Source organism: Lingula anatina, chromosome 4 (genome assembly GCF_051362555.1).
Source record: "Lingula anatina isolate TDL-2025a chromosome 4, LinAna3.0, whole genome shotgun sequence".
NCBI classification, from domain to species: Eukaryota; Metazoa; Brachiopoda; class Lingulata; order Lingulida; family Lingulidae; genus Lingula; species Lingula anatina.
In genome coordinates, this window is record NC_141770.1 from 6700661 (window position 1) to 6725395 (window position 24735).

Here is a 24735-nt window from a genome sequence, read left to right on the forward strand (position 1 = left end):
ATCTACAAGTCACTAATGTGTCAGCACAATTTTAATATTTTAAGTTGTTATCAAGTGAACGCATCAGTCCATCTAACACTGGCAACATTCTGTATCAGTTAACCATAAAGAATGCTGAGCTGTTGTCAACTAATATTCTGGCATCATCATCATCATCATAATAATAATATTAATAAGCCGTGTGAGAGGCGGAGAGACTATTAAAAGATTAGGCGGTTTTCCTTTCATATATGTCTGCCATATTTAGTTTGTGGCTTTGTAGAGCCATGGCTCTACTCGATGTGAATGAGGTCTAACACCCCATTTCCATAGATTAGATCGACCTACTTTAGATCGACCTAACTCCCTGGGGGTTCACGCTAAATAGCTGTCAGCCGGGCAGACACGAAAGTTAATTACCCTCTTACAGCTTGTAGTAGGCGGGACGGACATTTAAGTCGGATTATCTGAAAGTAATCTAGTGAGACTCCCCGCGGGGATAGATCGATCTAAATCTATGGGAATAGAGCCTAAGTCATTTGTCTTCATCTTGATTCCAGGACCTTCATCTCCTCCGAAATCACACTAATCTGCAAAAGTTTGTTTAGTTTTGATAATTATTCGTAACCCATTTCACACTTTATTTAATTTGGGTCATTTCATTTTCTTAGTACATCTTTAGGTTTACTGTTTGGAAAATGATTTCCCATCATATTTGATCTGATGTTTCTACATGTAGTGAAACAAAGAAAGCTGAGACGCAGTTTTTTGGTGCACAGAGAATTTTGAGTGTACTGTGGGTAAAAGAGACGGAATGTTAACAACTACTTAGTTTACCTTTTCAAGATACTTTTAGCTTGAAAATGGTTTTTATATTGTTATATTTGCTGAATTTGAGCAACTTTATACAACTCTGATGAATATGCATTATAGGGCAGTCATCATTATAGGGCAGTCATCATGTGATGGAATTAAATATTTCTAATAATATTTTTAACATCTTTTATTTCCAGACAACATAAAAATATGTACAATGCTTTACACCTCTAACAATTCAATTAGTGAAATAACAAATCTAACATCAGAACATTCAACATAATTCACCATAAACATTTTCCCTTCTGTAAGCATTTGCCTCATTTTCAATTTCCATATTACTGTGATTACAGGACCAACCTGGAAGGGGGTGATTAAGACACCCCTGCACACCTCTTAAACAATCTTAATGTGCCCCAATACTGTAGCTTTAACACTGTCTTCACACCAAATGTCAGTCACTATGTCAGTGCTCAAAGACAATATAAGAAAACAGAATTCATTATTTTTTAAAGTCACATGTGAAGATTTTCAACCATGCATATGCACTATTATGATATGCCCTTTTTTATATTACTAGCAAGACCAAGAATAAAAAGGCCTAGTTTACAAATGTGAAGATTTTCAACCATGCATGTGAACTTGGTTTCAGATTATTGTTCAACATTCATTGGCCCCTTTCTTTTTTTTTGTCAGCGGAGAATTATCAAATCCTCTTCAATGCTGTCAGGAAGCACTCCAAAGGTCTCCTAATTATTGGGTAACCTGTAAAAAAGCAAATGAAAAACTTCAATATTTCATGATGAAACACTACAGCCATGCGGTATTCTACAGCAAAAATGCTTATCACCTTATTATAAAAACAAGGCAGCAAAGCTGTCAAATGTACAGACAAAAAACAGAAAATAAAGATGCAAATAAGTGAAAAATTAAATTTTCACAAAAAACTGTTAAATTGCCAGAAAAATTTACCAAACAGACTGCATTGCCTATTGAAGCTGTATGTTAGACCCATGTTTCTTTCCTGTAAGTTTGAGAACAGTAAGTGACATGATTTCCCTTAAATGGTCATCATAGGAGCAGTGCCCAAAATAGGGGTTTCTTCAAATTTTGATGCAACATTACATAATGTTGAACAGCATGATGACAATCAAATGTTATTAATAAAATATTAGTAACATGGACATTCAGAAAATGTGACAAGCAAAAGTCTTCAGGATCATGGAACTTTAAAGTCACACCTTGTAAATGCCAATATGTGAAAAATTAAATTTTCACAAAAAACTGTTTAACTGCCAAAAAAAAAAAAAAAAAAAAAGAAAAAAAAAATACCAAACAGACTGCATTGCCTACTGAAGCTGTATTTTAGTCCCAGGTTTCTTTCCTGTAAGTTTGAGAACAGTAAGTGACATGATTTTCCTTAAATGGTCATCATGGAAGCAGTGCCCAAAATAGGGGTTTCTTCAAATTTTGATGCAATATTACATAATGTTTAACAGCTTAATGACCATCAATTTTTAATTATAAAATATTTGTATCACAGATATTCAGAAAATGTGACTAGCAAAGGTCTTCAGGCCCATGGAACTTCAAAGTCACACCTTGAAAATGCCAAAATGTAAACAAGACAGCACTGTTCTGAAATGGGTTTCTTTCCATTTTTAACACTTTTTTAACATTAAAATAAACATTTTACTGCCATTTTTATATGACCAACTAAGAAAATTGATGAGATGGGAAAACTATCAATAGAACAGTGTTAAATGTCCAATTTCCTCCATTCTGAGATTCTGAACATAGTGGATGATTGAATCTGACAAACTGCAATGATATGAGTTTATTTCCATTTTTGACACTTTATTACACAATACATGAAAACAAGTTTACCATGTTTTTTACATAATCAACTAACAATGTTGTAAAGATGCAGGAAATATCAAACAAACACTTTTAGGCATCTTATTAGTTAAATAATGAGACTGTTAACATGCCTAATAATTGAATCTGAAGACATGTGAAAAAACAGTATAACTTCTAAAATAATGGCCCGATTACGCTGATTTTTGAACTCATCCTGCGTTTTAGTAAGATTGACCACTCCTGTGAGTATAATTACAATTGGCCAATCCGTTTGTCTTATATTGTGTTATCAGTGTTGCATTTATATTGAAAATAGTGAAAAAACAGCATAAATTCCCTAAAAGTGACCCGATCATGCTGATTTTCGAACTTGACCTGCGTATTATGAATATTTATCAGTTCTGTAAGTTTCAAGCCAAAAGGTAAAATGGTTTTCTACTTATCGTGTTATCGGTGCTGCATATATGCTGAAAAAAGTGAAAAAACAGCATAAATTCCCTAAAAGTGACCCAATCATGCTGATTTTCGAACTCGACCTGCGTATTATGAATATTCATCAGTTCTGTAAGTTTCAAGTCAAAAGGTAAAATGGTTTTCCACTTATCGTGTAATCGGTGCTGCATATATGCTGAAAAAAGTGAAAAAACAGCATAAATTCCCTAAAAGTGACCCAACATGCTGATTTTCGAACTTGACCTGCGTATTATGAATATTCATCAGTTCTGTAAGTTTCAAGTCAAAAGGTAAAATGGTTTTCCACTTATCGTGTTATTGGTGCTGCATATATGCTGAAAAAAGTGAAACAAGGCAGCAAAGCTGTCAAATGTACAGACAAAAAACAGAAAATAAAGATGCAAAAAAGGTCATTTTGTTAATTTTGATGCAATAATAAATAATGCTTATAATAGCACTATCAGTCAACACTGAATTTTATAATCATGCACAACAAGTAAAATGGTCAATAACATGAGCGGACCCAGAGATATTCTCTGACAGTATTCCAAAGTATCTATTTTGATCCATCCTCCATTTTGATGGTCTTCCAACAGAAGAAAAAATAGATACCAGGCAATATAAACTTAATAACCTGACTGTCTTCCGGAAGTCCCAGAAGATGGTCTCAATCTACCCTTTCAATAAGATTACAGTTTCAGGACCATGAGAGTTCAAATTCACATGATGTAAGTCTCAATATTTGAAAAATGATGAGTAACATAATGTTTAAAGACATAAAAAACAATACAACTGCTTACGTGGAAATACAGAAATGTCAGAGTCTCAGGCGGATGAGAGTTAAAAGTCTTAAATGCAAGTGTTTGAGAAAAAATTATAAAGGAAAACATAACAAAACTAGAAAAGCACTCCGAGAGTGCGGACCTCTGCCAAGGTAGCAATTGTTGATTATTATTGATTTTTGTCCTCTTTGGCCCACTTCTGACAGTTCCTGAAAATTTCAGCAAATTTTTATATACATATAAAACTTATTTGCAATATTAAACAAAATTTACCTGCATAATTATCACTGCTTCCTTATTATTAATCTAGCAGAGAGCTTAACCTATGGGAGTTTACAGGGAAATATCAACAAGTGTGCTTTATGTAATCTCAAATCACAAGTGTGCTTTATGTAGCCTATCAATTAGGCAAATTACTTTATAACTGAAATTAGCGAAGTGATACCCAAGGGAAATTTATAGGTTGACCCTCTCAAAGGTCTTTTAGGCCCATAAGTCACAACTTAAGAAGAGCACAAAACAATAATGCACAAAATAGGAGACTACCACTTCTGATGCAATAATACATTTTGTTTAACTGCACAGTCAACATCAAATTTTAATTTTGCACAACAGGTAACACCGACGAAAGTAAAAGCATAAGGCTTCAGGCCCATCAGAGTTCAAGTTTATACTTAGAAAGTGCCAGAATGAGAAAAATGAAATTTCACACAAAATTGCATTAAATTCAATAATAAATGATAACCCAATTGACCTGGCTTTCTAATTTGAACTGCATGCCAATCCTAAAAATCATACTCGTAAGTTAAATATAATAATAAATAACACAGTTTTCTTTTCATAATGTTTGCAGTAGCAGTGCAAAAAGATTATTGTCAATTTTGATGTAACATTACATAATAAATTATAGAATAATTATCACCAATTTTTGATTATTGACTATAAATAGCATGAACATGTAGAAAATTTGTTTACCATCCGGCTTCATGTCCATGGGAGCTCCCAGTCCCACAATGAATATGCCAAAAAGATAATGAATATTTCACTAAAATGTATAACTTCCAGAAAAAGAAGCCCATTAGACTGCTTTTCCAACTTGGGCTGCATTTTAGTCCTGTGTTTCTTTTTTGAAAGTTTGACAATCATAAGTAACACGGTTTTCCCATCATGGTCATCATGGCAGATGTGGATGATTGAATCTGACAAACTGCAATGATATGAGTTTATTTCCGTTTTGGACACTTGATTACACAATACATGATAACAAGTTTACCATCATTTTTACATAATCAACTAACAATGTTGTAAAGATGCAGGAAATATCAAACAAACACTTTTACGTATCTTATTAGTTCAATAATGAGACTGTTAACATGCCTAAGAATTGAATCTGAGGAAATTTGAAAAAACAGTACAACTTCTAAAATAATGGCCTGATAACGCTGATTTTCGAACTCAACCTGCATTTTTGTGAGATTGACCACTCCTGTGAGTATAATGACAATTGGCTAAGCTGTTTTTCTTATATTGTGTTATTAATATTGCATATGTTGAAAAAAGTGAAAAAACAGCATAAAAAAAATTAAAAGAAAATGTAAAATAAAACATAACAAAAAATACCAATAAAGCTGCTATTCAAACTTTTAATCTAGCTGTACAATTACTAACATGATATGAATAACCCTATTGAGTTTGAGAATAATAAGGCACTGTTATTCATCTTTAGCATTAATGTAAGCGTTACACAAAATTTTTTTTGTAAACTTATTTTCCATATTAAATAACATTTACCTGCATAATAATCATCGATTCCTAATTATGTGACACAGTTAAGAAAGCTAAACCGATGGGACTTTACAATGAAATCTCAATGTGTGTTTATGTAATCTCATTTAATACCCACTTGAAAATTAATTAAGCAAATTATTTTATAACCCTGAAATAACTTGAAAATCAATTAAGCAAATTATTTTATAACCCTGAATTAACTGCCTACTATCCATATACATTTATTGCACCAAATAGCACTGTACTGCATTGCTTTCAAAACAGAAAACAATTACGATGGTTTTCCAACACAAGCTGCACTTCAGTCTTTTCAGTAAGGTTGATTATCATAAGTAACATGGTTTTCCCTTAATCGCTATCCTGGCAGCAGTGTCCAAAATAGGGTTTTTTTTAACTTTCATGCAATATAACATAATACTTAACAGCATAATGACCATCAAATTTTTTATAAAAAAATAAAAGTATCATGGATATTCAGAAAATGTGATATGGAAAGGTCTCCAAGGACATGGAAGTTAGGGTCACACTTTCAAAATGCCAAAATGTTAACAAGAGATAACTGTACTGAAATGATTTTCTTTCCATTTTCAACACCTTTTTTACATAAAACCATCATCAATTAACTGTCATTTTTAAATGATCAACTAGGAAAATTGTTGACATAGGAAAAATATCCATAGAACAATTTATAATGTCCAATTAGCTCCATTTGGAGATTCTGAACATAGTGAATGATTGAATCTGACGAACTGCAATGATGAGTTCCTTTCCATTTTTGATACTTTATTACACAATGCAGGATAATAGGTTTACCGTCATTTTTATGTAATCAACTAACAATATTGTTAAGAAGCAGAAAATGTTAAAACAACACTTTAACATATCTAATTAGTACCGTTATGAGACTGTTAACATGCTTAAGAATTAAATCTGAAGAAAAACCACTTATATACAAAAAGGCTAATAACTTCATCAAAACTTAACTGATCAAGCTTATTTTCAAACTTGATCTGTATACTGGTCAGATTGATCACTCCTGTGAGTTGCAAGACATAAGGCTGATTGGTTTTCCTTAAAATGCGTTATCAGTGTTGCATGTATGCTGAATAAAGGGAAAAAAACAGCATTACTTTTGTAAAAATAGTCCAATCATGCCAATTTTCAAACTTGACCTGCGTATTATAAATATTCACCAGTTCTGTTAATTTCAATCCAAGGAAAGGAAAAACATTTTTACACTTATCATGTTATCGGTGTAATAAAAGTGCTGAAAAAATTGAAAAAAAAAAAAAAAAAAAAAAAAAAAAAACAGGATAACTTCCATAAAAATTGCCCGATCTTGCTGATTTTCAAACTTGACCTGCGTATTATGAATATTCATTAGTTCTGTAAGTTTCAAGCCAAATGAAAAAACAGTTTTCCACTTATTGTGTTATCAGTGCTGCATATATGCTGAAAAAAAGTGAAAAAACAGCATAAATTCCCTAACAATTCCCTAACAATAATCGAATCATGATTTTCGACTTGACTTGCGTATTATGAATATTTATCAGTTCTGCAAGTTTCAAGCCAAAAGGTAAATTGGTTTTCCACTTATGGTGTTATCGGTGCTGCATATATGCTGAAAAAAAGTGAAAAAACAGCATAAATTCCCTAAAAATGACCCAATCATGCTGATTTTCGAACTTGACCTGTGTATTATGAATATTAATCAGTTTTGTAAGTTTCAAGCCAAAAGGTAGAATGGTTTTCCACTTATCGTGTTATCGGGGTTGCGTATATGCTGAAAAAAGTGAAAAAACAGCATAAACTCCCTAAAAATGACCCGATCATGCTGATTTTCGAACTTGACCTACGTATTATGAATATTCATCAGTTCTGTAACTTTCAAGCCAAAAGGTAAAATGGTTTTTCAATCGTGTTATCGGTGCTGCATATATGCTGAAAAAAGTGAAAAAACAGCATAAATTCCCTAAAAGTGACCCGATCATGCTGATTTTCGAACTTGACCTGCGTATTATGAATATTCATCAGTTCTGTAAGTTTCATACCAAAAGAAAAAACAGTTTTCCATTTATCGTGTTATCGGTAAAAGTGCATGGTGATGGCGACGACAGCGACGGCGACGACAGATGCAGATGACGGCTATATGTACAGACACATCTGTGTCTGTACATAAAAATGCCAAAATGTAAACAAGACAGCACTGTCCTGAAATGGGTTTATTTCCATTTTTAACACTTTTTTAACATAAAACAAAATAAACATTTTACTGCCATTTTTATATGACCAACTAAGAAAATTGATGAGATGGGAAAACTATCAATAGAACAGTGTTAAATGTCCAATTTCCTCCATTCTGAGATTCTGAACATAGTGGATGATTGAATCTGACAAACTGCAATGATATGAGTTTATTTCCATTTTTGACACTTTATTACACAATACATGAAAACAAGTTTACCATGTTTTTTACATAATCAACTAACAATGTTGTAAAGATGCAGGAAATATCAAACAAACACTTTTAGGCATCTTATTAGTTCAATAATGAGACTGTTAACATGCCTAATAATTGAATCTGAAGACATGTGAAAAAACAGTATAACTTCTAAAATAATGGCCCGATTACGCTGATTTTCGAACTCAACCTGCGTTTTAGTCAGATTAACCACTCCTGTGAATATAATGCCAATTGGCCAATCCGTTTTTCTTATATTGTGTTATCAGTGTTGCATTTATATTGAAAAGTGAAAAAACAGCATAAATTCCCTAAAAATGGCCCAATCATGCTGATTTTCGAACTTGACCTGCGTATTAAGAATTTTCATCAGTTCTGTAAGTTTCAAGCCAAAAGGTAAAATGGTTTTCCACTTACTGTGTTATCTGTGCTGCATATATGCTGAAAAAGTGAAAAAACAGCATAAATTCCCTAAAAATGGCCCAATCATGCCGATTTTCGAACTTGACCTGCATATTATGAATATTCATCAGTTCTGTAAGTTTCAAGTCAAAAGGTACAATGGTTTTCCATTTATCGTGTTATCGGTGCTGCATATATGTTGAAAAAAGTGAAAAAACAGCATAAATTCCCTAAGAGTGACCCGATCATGCTGATTTTCGAACTTGACCTGCGTATTATGAATATTCATCAGTTCTGCAAGTTTCAAATCAAAAGGCAAAATGGCTTTCCACTTATCGTGTTATCTGTAAAAGTGCACGGCGACGGCGACGACGGCGACGACAGACGCAGATGATGGCTGTACATAAAAACAGCATAAATTCCCTAAAAGTGACCCGATCATGCTGATTTTCGAACTTGACCTGCGTATTATGAATATTCATCAGTTCTGCAAGTTTCAAGTCAAAAGGTAAAATGGTTTTCCACTTGTCGTGTTATCGGTAAAAGTGCACGGCGACGACGGCGATGACGGCAACGACGGCGACGACAGATGCAGATGATGGCTATATGTACAGACACATCTGTGTCTGTACATAATTATCTAACTCCACAAAGAGCTGAAAAATGTTAATTTTGAAAATATTGTACCTAAAACCCTTTACACTGGACAGCGTCCTTTCTGCTTCCTTTGTGCAACCAAGAAACTGACATTGCTGTGGTTGTAGAAAGGAGGCACAAGCATCACTATGGTTGCAAAATGAATGCTCAATGATCAGCCAGTTGTCAGAACGTACTCAGTAATTTATTTAAATTTCAAACGCGGCCGTACTACAGAATGCAGAAAGGATGCCACCCAATGTAAAGGGGGCTTAAGAAAAGAGACAGAAAAACTGGCAAATGTACAGGCACAAGTCTTAGTAAATATAGCCACACAGCAAATATGAAGTAAAAACAAGGCAGCAAAGCTGTCAAATGTAGAAACACAAAGCAGAAAATAAAGATGCAGAAAATAGGTCATTTTGTCAAATCTGATGCAATTTAATAAATAATGTTTATAACAGCACAGTCAATCAACACTAAAATTTAATCATGCACAATAGGTAACATGGTCAATAAGATTACAGTTTCACATATTGTGAAAAATGAGAAAAATGATAGTGCATAAAATAATTTTGTATAATGTTTAAAGGTATTAACACCAATATTATAGCTTATGTGGAAATACAGAAAATGTACAAAGCTTCGGGTGGGTGGGATCACATCTTGAAGATGCCAGTGTTTGAAAAAAAAAATTAAAATAAAACATAACAAACAATATTCCAATAAAGCTGCTATTCAAACTTTTAATCTAGTTTTATTAACACGATATGAATAACCCCAGTGAGTATGAGGATAATAAGGCACTGTTATTCATCTATAGCATTTATGTTAGCATTACACAAAATAATTTTTTTCTTTTGTAAAATTACATGCAATATCAAGCAACATTTACCTGCATAATTATCACTGATTCCTAATTATGTGACACTGTTAATTTCAGACTTTTACAAACTGTATCTGGCAGAGAGCTAAACATATGGGAGTTTACAGGGAAATCTCAACATATGTGTAATGTATGTTTACTAATGTAATCTCATTCAATGGCCAGAAAAATCAACCAATAAGACTTGTTTTCCAGCTAGAGCTGTATTTAAGTCCTGTTTCTTTCCTGTAATTTCAGTCATGATGAAACTGTAGGTCTGATCACTGATGACCAGCCAAAACTTGTCAAGATGGTAAAAAATTGTACTTCGGCAGTCCAAAGGACCAGCAAGATTTTTAAGTGTCACCATTTTGAATTTACAGTCATCATTTGACATACTTCACTAACAGCGTTTTTTTTTTCCCCCTCCATTTACTTATCAGGCAAGATATAAAAAATGATAACATTCACAGACAAAGTAAGCTAGCCAATCATAGTATCTCTCTCAAACGAATAGAGTGATTCCCTATGGGGAAGCCCCCTGCTCCCGATATTACTTGCTCTGGCATTGTCTATTGCTCACGACACACAGACAGCTATCAAGAGAGTGGTCCATGCTGCCAAGCATATGTTAACACGGCAGGGCAAATGTTTCCGGACAAACTTTTTTCTTTGAAAATAACGTTGGTAGCATAGAAATGAGGTCACCTGATTAACTCAGTAAATTTGATTTCTCAGTTATTGGTACTTCTGTTTATATTCAGCCTGCGGCATATCACTGTTTTACCTAAAGATGGTTTAAAAGTTTGGTCAATTCTTCGAACGCGATTCGTGGTGAAAGAACATAAAGCCACACTTTTTTATTTTTATGGATGACATCCTCTGGGGACCCCGAAATCTGTGTGAGAGGGTGAAAAAAAAAAACATTAAAAAAAAAAAAAAATACTGCTTAAGTAAAGAAATGCTGAATGTTTCTTGCTAAACGGTAAAACAGTTTTCCACTTATCATGTTATTGGTGTTGGATACACGCTAAAAAAAAAAAAGCTTAAAAACAGCCTTACTTTTCACAAAATGGTCCAATCATGCTGATTTTTTAGCTTGACCCGCGTTTTATGAATATTCATCAGTTCTGTAAGTTTCAAGCGAAAAGGTAAAATGGCTTTCCACTAATCGTGTTAACGGTGAAAGTGCATGGCGACGACGACAACGACAGACGCAGGTAACTGCTATATGTAGAGACACATCTGTGTTTGTACATAAAAGACTGCTGAGATGAGAAAATATCAATAGAACAATTTTTAATTTCCAATTTGCACCATTTTGAGATTCTGAACATAGTGAGAGATTGAAACTACACTGATGTGACTTTATTTCCATTTCTGACACTATATTACACAATACAAGGTTACAGGTTAACCATCATTTTTATACAATCAACTACCAAAATTGTTTAGGTGCAGAAAATGCCAAAAGAACACTTTTACATGACTGTCTAATTAGTTCAATAATGACACTGTTAACATGCCTAAGAATCAAATTCATAGTGGATAAAATATGCTGAAAAAAGTAAAAAACAGCACAACTTTTGGAGAAATGGTCTGATCAGACTGATTTTTAAACTTGACCTGTATTTTATGTATACTCATCAGTTCTGCAAGTTTGAAGACAAAAATTGAAATGGTTTTCATTTTAATTGTATAACCATAGATTAAATATCCTAAAAAAAAACCCAAAAAACAGAATAACTTTTTGAAAAATGGTATGGAACAGGCTGACTTTCAAACTTAAGCTGTATTTTATGAATATTCATCAGTTCCGACACAAGATAGTTTCACGTTTTTTATCCAATAAGGGTAGATAGAATATGCTGAAAAAAAATGGAACAATGGTCTGATCAGGCTGATTTTGGCATTTCACTTGTGTTTTTATGAATATTCATCAGTTCTATGAGCTTAAAGATTAAAGGTAAAACAGTTTTCATATTAGTTTACTCTGAAGTGCCTAATAATAGTGCCGGCACGATTATTTTTTTCCCGGAAATTTTCCACCCGGCACGATCTTATTTTCCCTAGCACAATTAAGAATATCCACACGGGCACAATTATTCGGCTAGGCACTATTATTAATTTCTGAAAATTTTCAGGGGGCACAATTATTCCAGTAGGCACTATTATTTGGCACTTCAGAGTACTGTTATGTAATAATGAAAGTGCACGATGATGACAACGACAGCATAAGCAAAGGCTATATGTACAGACACATCCGTCTGTACAGAAAAAAATGGTTAGATCATGCTGATTTTCAAATTTGACCTGAATTTATGAATATTCATCAGTTCGAAGAGAATAGGTCAATGTGTCTGTACATAAACACTGACATCAATTCCAGTGTTGGGCTTGACAAGCTCTACAAAATGCAACAAACAAGATGTCTCTAGCATTATAAGTTCCAAAATAGGTGTAAGAGAGTTTTCAGTTTTGGCACCAAATGACTGCTTCTCCCATAGAAATGCACGGATTGACCTCAAACTTAAGAAAATGAAAAAAGACCGTAAGAGTAACTCTTCATTATAATATGACGGCTTAGGTCTGTGTAGTTTCTGAAAACAAGGCAGCAAAGCTGTCAAATGTACAGACAAAAACACAAAATAAAAATGCAGAAAATGGTTCATTTTGTCAATTTTGATGCCTACAATAGCACTGTCAATCAACACTGAAATTTAATCATGCACAACAGGTGACATCGTCAATAACAGGAGCTGATCCAGAGATATTTTCTGACAGTATTCCAAATTATCTTTGTTGATCCATCCTACATTTTTGATGGTCTTCCAACAGAAAAAAGAGATACCCATCAATGTGAACTTTAAAATCTGAAAGACCCAGAAGATGGCCTCAATCCACCCCTGCAATAAGATTACAGTTTCAGGACCAAATTCACATAATGAAAATCCCAATATCTAAATAATGATGACAGTGCATAAAATAATATTACATAATGTTTAAAGACATAAAAACCAATGCAATGCTTATGTGGAAATACAGAAAATGTGAAGAGCTTCAGGTGGATGGGAGCTGAAAATGCCAGTGTTTGAAAAAAAAAATTAAAAAGAAAACACAAAAATATCCCATTAAAGCTGCTATTCAAACTTTTAATCTTGCTGTAATAACATGATATGAATAACCCCAATGTGTTTGAGGATAATAAGACACTGTTATTCACTTATTTTTGTTTTGTTTTGTTAACTTATTTGCAATATTAAACAACATTTACCTGCATAATTATCATAGATTCCTAATTATGTGACACAGTTAAGAGAGCTTAACCTATGGGACTTTACTGGGAAGTCTCAGCGTGTGTTTTATGTAATCTTATTTAATGGGCACTTGGAAATCAATTAGGCAAATGATTTTATAGCTCTGAATTTAGCTTGTGACTACCCCAAGGGGCAATTACCACCATCCATACGCAGTAGCCCCATATAGCACTCTATAGAGCTACATTGCTTCCAAAACAGAAAACAATCACACTGATTTTCCAACACAAACTGCACATCAGTCTTACGAAACTTTTCAGTAAGTTTGAGTATCATAAGTAACATGGTTTTTCCTTAATGGTCATTCCGGCAGCCATTTCCAAAATTAGGGTTTTCTTCAACTTTTATGCAATATAACATAATGACCATCAATTTTTAATAATAAAATAAAAGTATCATGGATTTACAGAAAATGTGACATGGAAATGTCTTCAAGGCCATGGAAGTTCAGAGTCACACTTTCAAAATGCTAAAATGTAAACAAACAAAAGATAACTGTATTGAATTGATTTTCTTTCCATTTTTAACATATTTTTTTCATATAACAAAATAATCAATTTACTGTCATTTTTAAATGAACAACTAAGAAAATTGCTGACATAGGAAAAATATCAATAGAACAATTTTAAATGTCCATTTTGCTCCATTCTGAGATTCTGAACATGGTGAATGATTGAATCTGACAAACTGTAAAGATATGAGTTTATTATTATTTCCATTTTTGACACTTTGTTACATAATACACAATAACAGATTAACCATCTTTTTTATATAATCAACTAACAATATTGTTAAGATGCAGTAAATGTCAAAAGAACACCTTTACATATTTAATTAGTTCACAGAGAAGATTGTTAACATGCCTAAGAATTAAATCAAAGGAAAAAAAAACCCACTTATATACAAAAAAAGGCATAACTTCACCAAAACTGAACCATTTTCAAACTCCATCTGTATTTCAGTAAGACTGATCTCCCCTGTAAATTTCAAGACAATTGGCCAATTGATTTTTCTTGAAATGCGTTAGCGGTATTGCATACATGCTGAAAAAAGTGAAAAAAACAGCATAACTTCCATAAAATTGGTCCGATCACGCTGATTTTCAACCTTTGCCTATGTAATATGAATATTCATCAGTTCTGTAAGTTTCAAGCCAAAAGGTAAAACAGTTTTTCACTTATCGTGTATCAGTGTTGCATATATGCTAAAAAAATGAAAAAATAGCATAACTTCCATAAAAATGGCCCGATCAAGCTGATTTTCAAACTTGACCTGCGTATTATGAATATTCATCAGTTCTGTAAGTTTCAAGCCAAAAGGTAAAATGGCTTTCCACTTATCGTGTTATCGGTGCTGCATATATGCTGAAAAAAGTGAAAAAACAGCATAAATTCCCTAAAAATGACCCAATCATGCTGATTTTCGAACTTGACCTGCGTATTATGAATATTCATCAGTTCTATAAGTTTCAAGTCAAAAGGTAAAATGGTTTTCCACTTATCGTGTTATCGGTGCTGCATATATGCTAAAAAAAGTGAAAAAACAGCATAAATTCCCTAAAAATGACCCAATCATGCTGATTTTCGAACTTGACCTGCGTATTATGAATATTCATCAATTCTGTAAGTTTCAAGTCAAAAGGTAAAATGGTTTTCCACTTATCGTGTTATCGGTAAAAGTGCACGGCGACGGCGACGACGGCAACGACAGCGACGACAGACGCAGATGATGGCTATATGTACAGACACATCTGTGTCTGTACATAAAAAGGCACAAACAATTTTTTTTTTTGCAGAAAATTCCCATTTTTACAAATTTTTTGCCGGTTTGACATTGAAAAGATCATTTGCAACAATTGCTACTGGAAAGAAAGCTACTAGTAAATAAGAAATGTTTGAAAAGGAGACCAAGAACAACATAAATGGACAACATAAAAGAATAAACAGGTCAAAAAAAAGTATAGTTCAAGTATTTGAGAGATGTGGTGATCCATGACAGCCAACCTGCTATGAGTGGATGGCACCCAGTGATGATGAAGTACACTCAATTTATAGAACAATTTTGGGTAAATAGTTTTAAGGCCCAGATCTCAAAACAAGGATGACTTTTATTGTCAGTTATCAATTTCTGTATTCTTAGCTTAGTTATGCCAAAAAATTCTACTTCGTGCAAAACAGGCAGTAAGCACCCCCCCCCCCCCAAATAGCAATAAGATTCTATCACAAAGTGTTACGTCTACTTTGACCTCTTTCACAATATTTTTAAAGAATTACTCTGTTCAGAAAAATTATAGTGTTACTTCCTTACCTTATGTGAGGGATTTTTTTCAATTCCACGCTCAAAAACTTGTGCAAATATGCAGATTTCCCTTTCACCATACTAAAAGGCACCTTGAGAACCTCTCTGTATCCTGCTTGATATAGGAATTTTTTGTCAGCCTTTGCTTCACCTGGTGAATAAAGGAAACCAAATCAATGTAACATAAAACATATTTCAATGTCTTACTGAGAGGAAATGTGTGCCTAAATGCACTGAAAAATTAATATTTACACAAAGAAAACCTATTCATGTCAAAACTTTATCACATAGACATATAACACATTCAAATTAAGATGGCCTCTGTTTGAAGCGTGAAATAATATACTGTTACCTGGGAAATATATACCACAGCATGTTGAGATTTAGTGAGGCAGTGGAGTATAGTACTTTTTATTTGACATACATACAGAGAGAAAATACTCATTCCCCCCCCCCATAAAAAATTACCAAAAAACCAAAAAAGGTACATAGCCATAGTCAAATAACATCTTTAGGTATTACTGATAAATGCTGATTGAAATCAACAAGGCAGGTGCACAGCTTGCAACTTACATATGTTGAATTTATATGAGAAGTGTATTATACAAGCGTCAGTTGTCTACATTACTCTCTATTGATACATCATTGTTGTCCTTTGTACCCTATTGTTATTCTCAGTACCCCATTGTTGTTATGGCTATATAAGCTGGCCCTCAGTGGGTAACCAGCAAGTATATAGGAGAAATAGGCTCAATACACTGAAGTCAAGCTTGTGTTAGTTATAACCCAAAGCCACTCATGGCAGCAGGGTGGGCTTACTAAAGCCGTCTCTACATACAACAACCACATTTTTAACTCACCAGTTAACATTGGCTTGTTGATAAAGAAATCTTCATCATGAAGAATCCACACTGCTATTCTTCTCCATCTTTCTGGCAAGGCAGACATGTTTTCCATTTTGAGGAATCCATTTTCATCAAAGACTCTGGGCACCAGCTTCATGTCTACAGGCTCATTCAATTCATTCAAACAGAACTCCACAATAGGACGATATATGGGAAGTACTGGTGTGACTCTTGCCATGTGGGGACCACCAAGAATCATCTGTACAGCCTCTAAAACAGTCTTCTTTGAGGAATGCTGACATATATTTTTCAATTTATCTGCACAGTATTGAATACCATCTGCTTTGTAAAGGCTTGGTGGAATCTTCCTAACATACTTGTCAATTTGCTCTATTTCTAACCTTCCACACAACTCCACAATATTTATACACCCTTTTGTCTTCATGACATTTAATGATTCCTCCTTCATCAGACCAGACTGGAAACAACTATTAAGTATTCTACTGAAGACTTCATAATAGCCATGATGGCGCATCAAATCACAAGTAATGGAAAGCAATTTGAAAGGGGGGATATTTCTCCCTTGGTTTTGCACTAAATCAACCACTTTTTTTAAAAAAGCAATATTTGTATTGCAATCCATTAGTAGGTAAGCATGAACTAAACTATGACCACCGTCCCCATCGATATCTTGTGCATTAGCCACAAAGTTCTCAGCAACTTTCAACAGCATTTCATGATCAGAATAATACATTATACCAAATTGCCATGTAATACCAATTTGATTTCTCAATGGCAACAAAGATGCGTGCTTCTTAAATATCTCAGCAAGTTCTGTAACATATTGTACATCCATGAAACCTTTATTCAACTTCTGCTTTTGGGCTATGCCCAACATCCATTTAATGCACAGAAATGCACGTATCTTGTATTCTTCAGTTCCATCACGAAGCAGAATCTCCAACCCCTTCCATAAAATGTCAGAGGGCACCAAATATTCAACACTTTTACAGAGGCTGACATACCTGTACACTTCTCTCGGCTCAGAGAATTCACTGTCGAATTTCAGCTCCTGTAAAAAATGTCTTACATCATTTGCATCCACCCATTTTCCACCCAGTTCACAAGAATAGTATATTGCAGATTGTAGAACACTAACAAGCCAGTGAATTTCTTTGCCTCCAAGTTCTTTCCTCTCTTGCTCTGCCTCACTCATCAAGTGCTTCAAGAAAATCCTTATCTGCTCTTCAAAGTACTTCTGCTTGTGTAGTAAAGACAGATGTAACCATCGGTGGCAGGCCTCTACCCTAGACTTAACATGCCATTCGGACCATAACTGTGACATGTGTCTCTCCAGTTCTTTATAAAACTGAAGGATTTCTGGAGATGGCTGAATTAAAACCCCAACTACCAACAATCCGATTAACTGACGTGGAACACTTCCCTCCATCAAACCTTTGTCGAGGATGGTTAGCAGGGCTGATGATAACCTGTCATCTTGTAGAAGATGAGTGTTTTGATATTTTGGTGAATCCCTCGAACATTTAAGACTAACGACTGCATATATATACCGTAGCACTCCGCCAAGGTCTTTTTCGGCATTACTAGCTCCGTTCTCGTAATCACTAATAATCTCCGCTTCGCTCCTTCCATCTTGCAAAAGGTCCTCATTCGCCTCTCTTTCGAAACGATCTTGGTTGCGTCTGATGATGACGTTATATTCATTTTCCGTGAGTTTTTTTGTAGAGTATGACAGCTCAGTCCCAGTGGTAACTTTCCCCATCGTCCAACCCCACATCTTGTGAAAGCTTCGCCTTCGGAGTTGAGAGACGGCACATGTAAATCGCAGCGATTGATGGCATTGTGAGGGTTGTGCCAAACACTGAGTTATTCTACCAACAAAACTGTGTCGACTACAACTTCGGTAGACATATCTCAGTGCCGAATAAAACATGATTACATGATTAAAATGTTCCCAGTACTGAACACGTCCATGGCCTCCACCTCGACCACGAGGCAGTTGAGGCAAGCTCCCATTTGTAGAAACGGTAGGTCAGGTCACAAAATGGCGGAAGACGGCATCTCAGGCTACGAGGAAAAATTGACATAAAAAGCGGAACCTCATACTAGAGAATAAACACCCCTTTCAACGCAATTTTCACGTGAACAGCCAAAACCGGTATTTTTTATATCATGCTACCTTTTCTCAAGCATCTGCTCTGGCTATAATTAAGGGCACGGGTTCTTTTAAAAACTTAGAGGGATAATAACTGTTCATTTTGGCCAAAAAATGAATTTACTGGGGTAAACAACAATTTTTCAAGTCTTACTAATGGTTAATGAACACATCCCAGCATTCAAAGTTATTCCCTGTTTTTTTCTGAAAAGTTTTTTTTTTTTTTTTGAATATTCTCTTAGCTGGCCTATGCTAGAAAGTATATCAAATTGATGTCATCACTCAGCTGGCTCTGGTACAAAATAATTTTGTAAAGGCATTATTGATTGACAAAAATGTCTCTTTTACTTGGAAAAGACGTCCTTTAAAAAATAATTTGTCTGTGGAGATTTTAGGGGATAGTGAAGAAACAATTAAAACTGACAGCTCATCAAAGGGATACCTGGATAAATGAGACTATCTGATTACCCCACTTCTACCTGGAGATGTGCCTTCATTAAGGCTAGCAACATGATTAACGGGGGGAGGGGGGAGGTTGAAACAACAATGAGTGACAGTAAGTTCATCAAAGGGATACCTGGATAAATGAGATTATCTGTTATCCCTATCTCTACCTGGTGAACATTTTGATCTAAGGGAGGCATTTATAATTTTTCTCAGTGTCACATTGTTCATTTTTATAATTATATTCATTACAGGGGGGATTGTCCGGGGATCGGTTGTTAAGGGGGTAATAGCCAGGGGGGGAGGATTTTCCGGGGGGGGGGGGGGGGTCCTAATACCTGCGACCACATCGCATCCAGCCACCTAGCGCGTTCAAATATTTTTTCAATTTGTCATCCTTTCGCTGTCATTTTCTTGAATCCCTTAATTAATATGTACGGTTAGCAATTCTTGATAATCTCACACAAAGTGATTGTGGCTTCAAAATACATTTATTTAAGACATATAAAACAACATATAACATGGCACCGACAACAGACAAGATTGGCCACTCACAGGCCAGCATAATGTTATAATTATGATATTTATTCTTGCAAATAAAAGTTAGATTTTACATGCACTATAGAAGAGTGATAAAAGTAACTAAAACACATTATGACATTATCCACTAACAACATAAAGAAGATTTAACTGAATAAGTTATGAAATCAATCTGCTCTTTAAAATAGTTCAATAACATAAAATAGGAATTCAATAATTAGAACATAAGATAAATCATATAAAAATTCTGAGGGTGTCTTGGGGAATGTGAATATTCTATAACTTTTGGTATAATAAATGATCTGGTTTATGATCTTCCATACATGCTCTTCCATACACATACATACATACATACATACATGAATATTTAACTACTTAAATCATCGCGCTCTTTTGCACAGGAATGGAATTTGTCTCTTTAAGGCCGGGGTTAACGGGGTGTTTGGATAAGTATCTTAAATATGTAGTGATACATATAGGTAGGACACAAAAATATTCTAGTAGAAAACAAAATATTTATCATTAATTGCAATTAATATAACAAAAAATCCACATTTGTATGTTTATGTCAGACGAAATGTCACAGTTACAATCTACACGTGTTTGCAGGGACACTCTCTTTTTTTTAGTCAATTCTTTTTCCATTAAAAGGAAGATATTTTACTCTCTTATCTCGCAGACCCCGAAGTTAAAATTGTTTTCGGTTGATACAAATTGAAATACAGGGTGTCCCAGTATAAACGTAACCCAAAAACGTGAAGGCCGTTTATTTTCTGTTTACAATTATGTACAATTTATATTTATATACATGTATCTGAAAACTGCAGAAGTTAGCAAATCTACTGCTACATGTACAAACAACATGTCACGTGCTCTACTGGCAAAGATTTTGTCTTCATTTATAGAAAATACTCCAAATATGCTCTGTTATACATTGCACAGTGTCTTTCAATTCAAAATGTAGTTTTATCAAGTAGTAAACATTAGAATGTCAATTCGAGGACTAGCGAAAACGTTCTTCAAATTTGTAAAGTGTATTTAACGAAACTGACCTGGGCACTCAGTCAATTCAATTCAATTCAATTTATTAAACCTTTAAGCCCTACGGCTCATCAGAATATAAAACAGTGACAATATAAAGTTATATCTAATCAACTACCATGACTACAACAACTACTACTGATACAAACAATAATAATAATACGAATACTTATAATAATAATAATTCATCAGATTGACATTAATCTTAGTTCCGATGCACATTTCAGGTATTTTCTCAAATTGTTTAATTGCGATACATTGTTAAGTGATAATAATTTAATTAATTTAAAGACACTTGGTTTTGTATAATAAAATTTCTTAATATATTTCTGCCTAATCGTGTTGTAGTGAGGGCATTTAAGAATAAAATGAAATTCATCCTCTACGTCGTTTAAATTGCATAACTTACAGATTCTTAATTTCTTGTTTGTGTCTGTGTATCGGCCAGTCTCTACAGCTAGATTATGTGATGAAAGCCTAAATTTTGCGATAAGTTCCTTACTTTTCTGTGAAATTGGCTTGTTCAAATAAAATTGCACTGTGAAATTATCAACAAGGTGTTGATACAGAAGCCCTTTACTGGCTGTGAATATTTCTCCTGTCAGTACTTGTCTAAAATGATCCTTCAATATTTGTTCTATCAAAGACAGTATACACACATCCGACATGTTTTCATAAAAAATAAATGACATACCCATTAATTCAAGGTCCTTCCGTATACACATATACGTATACACAAATTATCGTTAAGGATATCTTTATAGCATGTTTGTATAATACAGTTTTTTGAAGAGCGGATTTTCAGCCAATATTTAAAAATTCTTAGTTTTCTACTAAAAAATAAGTGGATATCGTCCAGTTTCATAATATACTAAGTTATTACTAGTGTTTCTTTTAACACCCAGCATTCTTTTCAAAAAATCAGCATGTACCTTTCTTATATCCTTTGCCTTATTGAATCCCCATATTTCTGATGCGTAATTTAAAATACTACCAACGTACGTATCAAAGACTGCACACCTGGTGGACACATTAAAGTTATGGTTTTTTAACATGCTGCTAATAGCAAATAATGCTTTTTTACCCTGTTCTGCTATATGTTTTTGGGTTTGACAAAACTTTCCATTAAAATTAAAAAGTAATCCGAGATAACTTAATTGATTCACCCGTTCTAAGACAACACCGTTATATTTCCATTTCTCTTCAGCCCATAACTTACCCCCATTTCTAAAGACCATTGTTTTTGTTTTTGCTGTATTAACCGTTAAATTCCAATTTTGTGAGTATAAATTCAGGGTATCTAGAAGTTTTTGTAGTCCTTGAGGCGTTTCCGATAAAAGTACAGTATCATCTGCGTACATAAGTAAAAAAAGGTTTATGTCCTGTATTTCAATACTTTCACAGTTTTCCGACAAGCAAAAAATTTCAAAATCATTCACATACAAACTACATATTCCTCCGTTTAAATCGCACCGCACGCACAGTCTGTTGTCACGTGGTCTTCTGACCCACCTGTCCATCAATCATCACTGTACTAAATATAAACATATCAATCATACACTGTAAATGTACAAAGTTCATTAAGTTTCCTGTTATAACCTCTCAGCAAAATTGAACTAAATGTAACGTACACCATCCCACCAAGGAAAATTTCAAATTTTATATTAAAAGAAAAGAAAGAAAAAAACAAGGGCAATTACAAAAGATCTCATGTTGTGGGATCTTTCAATATTTGATTTAAGCTTTCAAGTAAGACAATTATTTTTTTTTATCAGCGATAAGACAAAAAGAAGATATCCTCCAACAGAAGTAAATGTTACTGGAAATAAAAGGACTAAGGACAAAGTCGGTTATAAAAACTTTATTCAACTGGGGCCTACCAAAAGTCGCATGCTTTGTATACATGTATGCGTGGATATAGCTGTAGAAGTAAAGCTATCGCCTGCGTCTGTTGTCGTCGCCCTGCATATTTCACTGTTATAGCAATAAATTGATAATCGTGTGGCTTTTTCTTTTGTTATACTCAAACTTACTGGAGTAATTCACGTTAAAATGGCAGATATAGTGGGTCTTTTTTCCTTAAATTATCCCGCTTTTTTTTTTTTACTTTTCTGTTATAGGCCTATATTGTAATGTAAGATTTGTTAACGCAATAAAAGAAAAACCCCGTGACTTACTGTATTATACTGAAATTTACAGAATCACTTTTTATATGAGTATAAAACACAGGCCAAGGCAAATGTCAACTTTATCGGACCATTTTTGGCGAAGGTTATCACATGTCCCCCTTTCCTTCGAATGGAATGTGTCGTCTCTCCTGACGCTCTGCTTTCCGTAGTTGTTATAACTACAGCTTGCTCGAGTCTTTCTTAACACTTTCTTGCAAAAATAATTTGTAATTGGATATACATAAATATTCTGTCGTTAAAGAGTCTAGATTTATGATTTTAGTCGCAACGAGAGAAAATAATAAAGCTTGATAAAAGTATTGATCAAATAGGCCCATGATCATTAATATAAAGCGTGTTATTATAAATAGGTAATAATTTACAAGTAATTAGCTTCACTTGTTTCGGCTTCTCGATCCTAGACAACGTCTCGACGTGAATTCCCAGAGAAAAAAATGTATCGCCTGCAGGGCCTCAAGTACGGTTACCACTGTAACATGGTACTCTTTTTTCATATAAATGAAATTCATGACATTTGGACACTCTTGAAATATGTGCATTCAGTATAAAAAGTTTTGAGTATTTAAAAAAATTATTATGATACTTCGGAGAAATTATATGAAAATGATCATATCAGCGTCCTCTGTCATTTATCGCTGTCTTCAAGACATATTAGACGAGTATGTAAGCTTCACTTTAATTCATTGGGACAACATTTCAGAGGAAGAATTTGATAGAGTAAATCAGCGCTTAATTATAATGTCACGATGATTTTCTAGCATAACGTCAGCATAACATTTGCTGGAACTTATTTTAATTTTAGTTCCTTTCGTAGCGTTGACGCTTTGCCAGTTAATTTTCTAGCGCTGCGTTTTTAGTAATGACGCTCTTTCTCAATAGACGTCATCTTTGAATTCGAAGTCCATCTTTGTGAATTACTATACTTGAAACATACGGTAGTTATATAAGTAGAAAAGATAAATCTGAACAGGTTTTTTTAGAAGCAAAAGTTGTAAAAGTTTGTATAACCTGGTGTGTTAGAGTTAAAGGACAACAAGTAAACACCCGAACGCACTCAAAACTCAATTTCCCCGACTCTCCCAAACCTTTTATACCATCATCATACCCTCCCCCCCCCCCCCATAATATTTGTGTCGTTTTATTTCAACATATTTCTCTATTGAATGGTTCGTCGAAATCTAATTTAAACTAAAATATCATATTGTCATTTTCAATGGCTTATTAGGTAATTTCTTTCTGAACTTTTTATCCCCCCTCCCCGCCTCGCGTTATGTCTTAACTAACACAATGGGGGGATATTTTGTGGAGTCCGTCACAATCATGGTTGAGACAGCATCAGAATCAAAACACCGCAGTCTCTATCGTAAGGTCTACTTGGTCAAACATAGCAAAAACTGCTCAGATATTTAAATCAGTGAACCTTATTGAGTCATATCAAGAAAGCCAGTGACCTACATAATGTCGTTTCAATTTGGGGTTGATAAGGATCTGAAGTTAATTTTCGTCTGGCATTTTTTTACATATACTGAACACAAACGTCGTCCAATGTATTTTTAATGTTGTAAAGTACAAATGAAGTTTCATCCGTAAAATATTGGTGAGAGTTGAAAAGGAAAGGCGGTCACTTCAGCCTGCCACCTCCCCCTACCATGAATGTAATGGGATGGACAGCCTGGAAGGAGACGTCACTGCCTCAGTGCTGAGTGATAAGGAAGTGGATCGAAGGCGGCTTAGATATTAAGTATACGATTATCGTAATTTCAGCCATATCAGTATAACGTTTTAAGAAATCAATGTTAGGTATTTGGTGATAAGTTACTTGTGATTTATTTTTGAAAAGTAT

The 24735-nt window shown here is 34.2% G+C and overlaps 1 protein-coding gene across 1 annotated transcript; it reads right to left on the minus strand.

Moving 5' to 3' along the window:
- Positions 1-967: 967 nt before the first annotated feature.
- LOC106159999 (uncharacterized) lies at positions 968-18548 on the minus strand. Its single transcript, XM_087010709.1, has 3 exons — positions 16518-18548; positions 15667-15808; positions 968-1560 (listed from the first exon to the last, which is right to left on the minus strand). The coding sequence occupies exons 1-3, from the start codon at positions 18454-18456 to the stop codon at positions 1545-1547; spliced, it is 2097 nt and encodes a 698-aa protein (XP_086866835.1). The 5' UTR covers positions 18457-18548; the 3' UTR covers positions 968-1544.
- Between the last annotated feature and the right edge of the window lie 6187 nt (positions 18549-24735).

What these genes read in the sequence shown, in the direction of transcription:
- LOC106159999 (XM_087010709.1), bottom strand. Translation starts at nt 18,456, where the DNA reads ATGTTTTATTCGGCACTGAGATATGTCTACCGAAGTTGTAGTCGACAC. An exon ending in CAACAAGCCAATGTTAACTG is followed by an intron (nt 15,809 to 16,517) that starts GTGAGTTAAAAA and finishes TTTATTCACCAG; the next exon opens with GTGAAGCAAAGGCTGACAAA.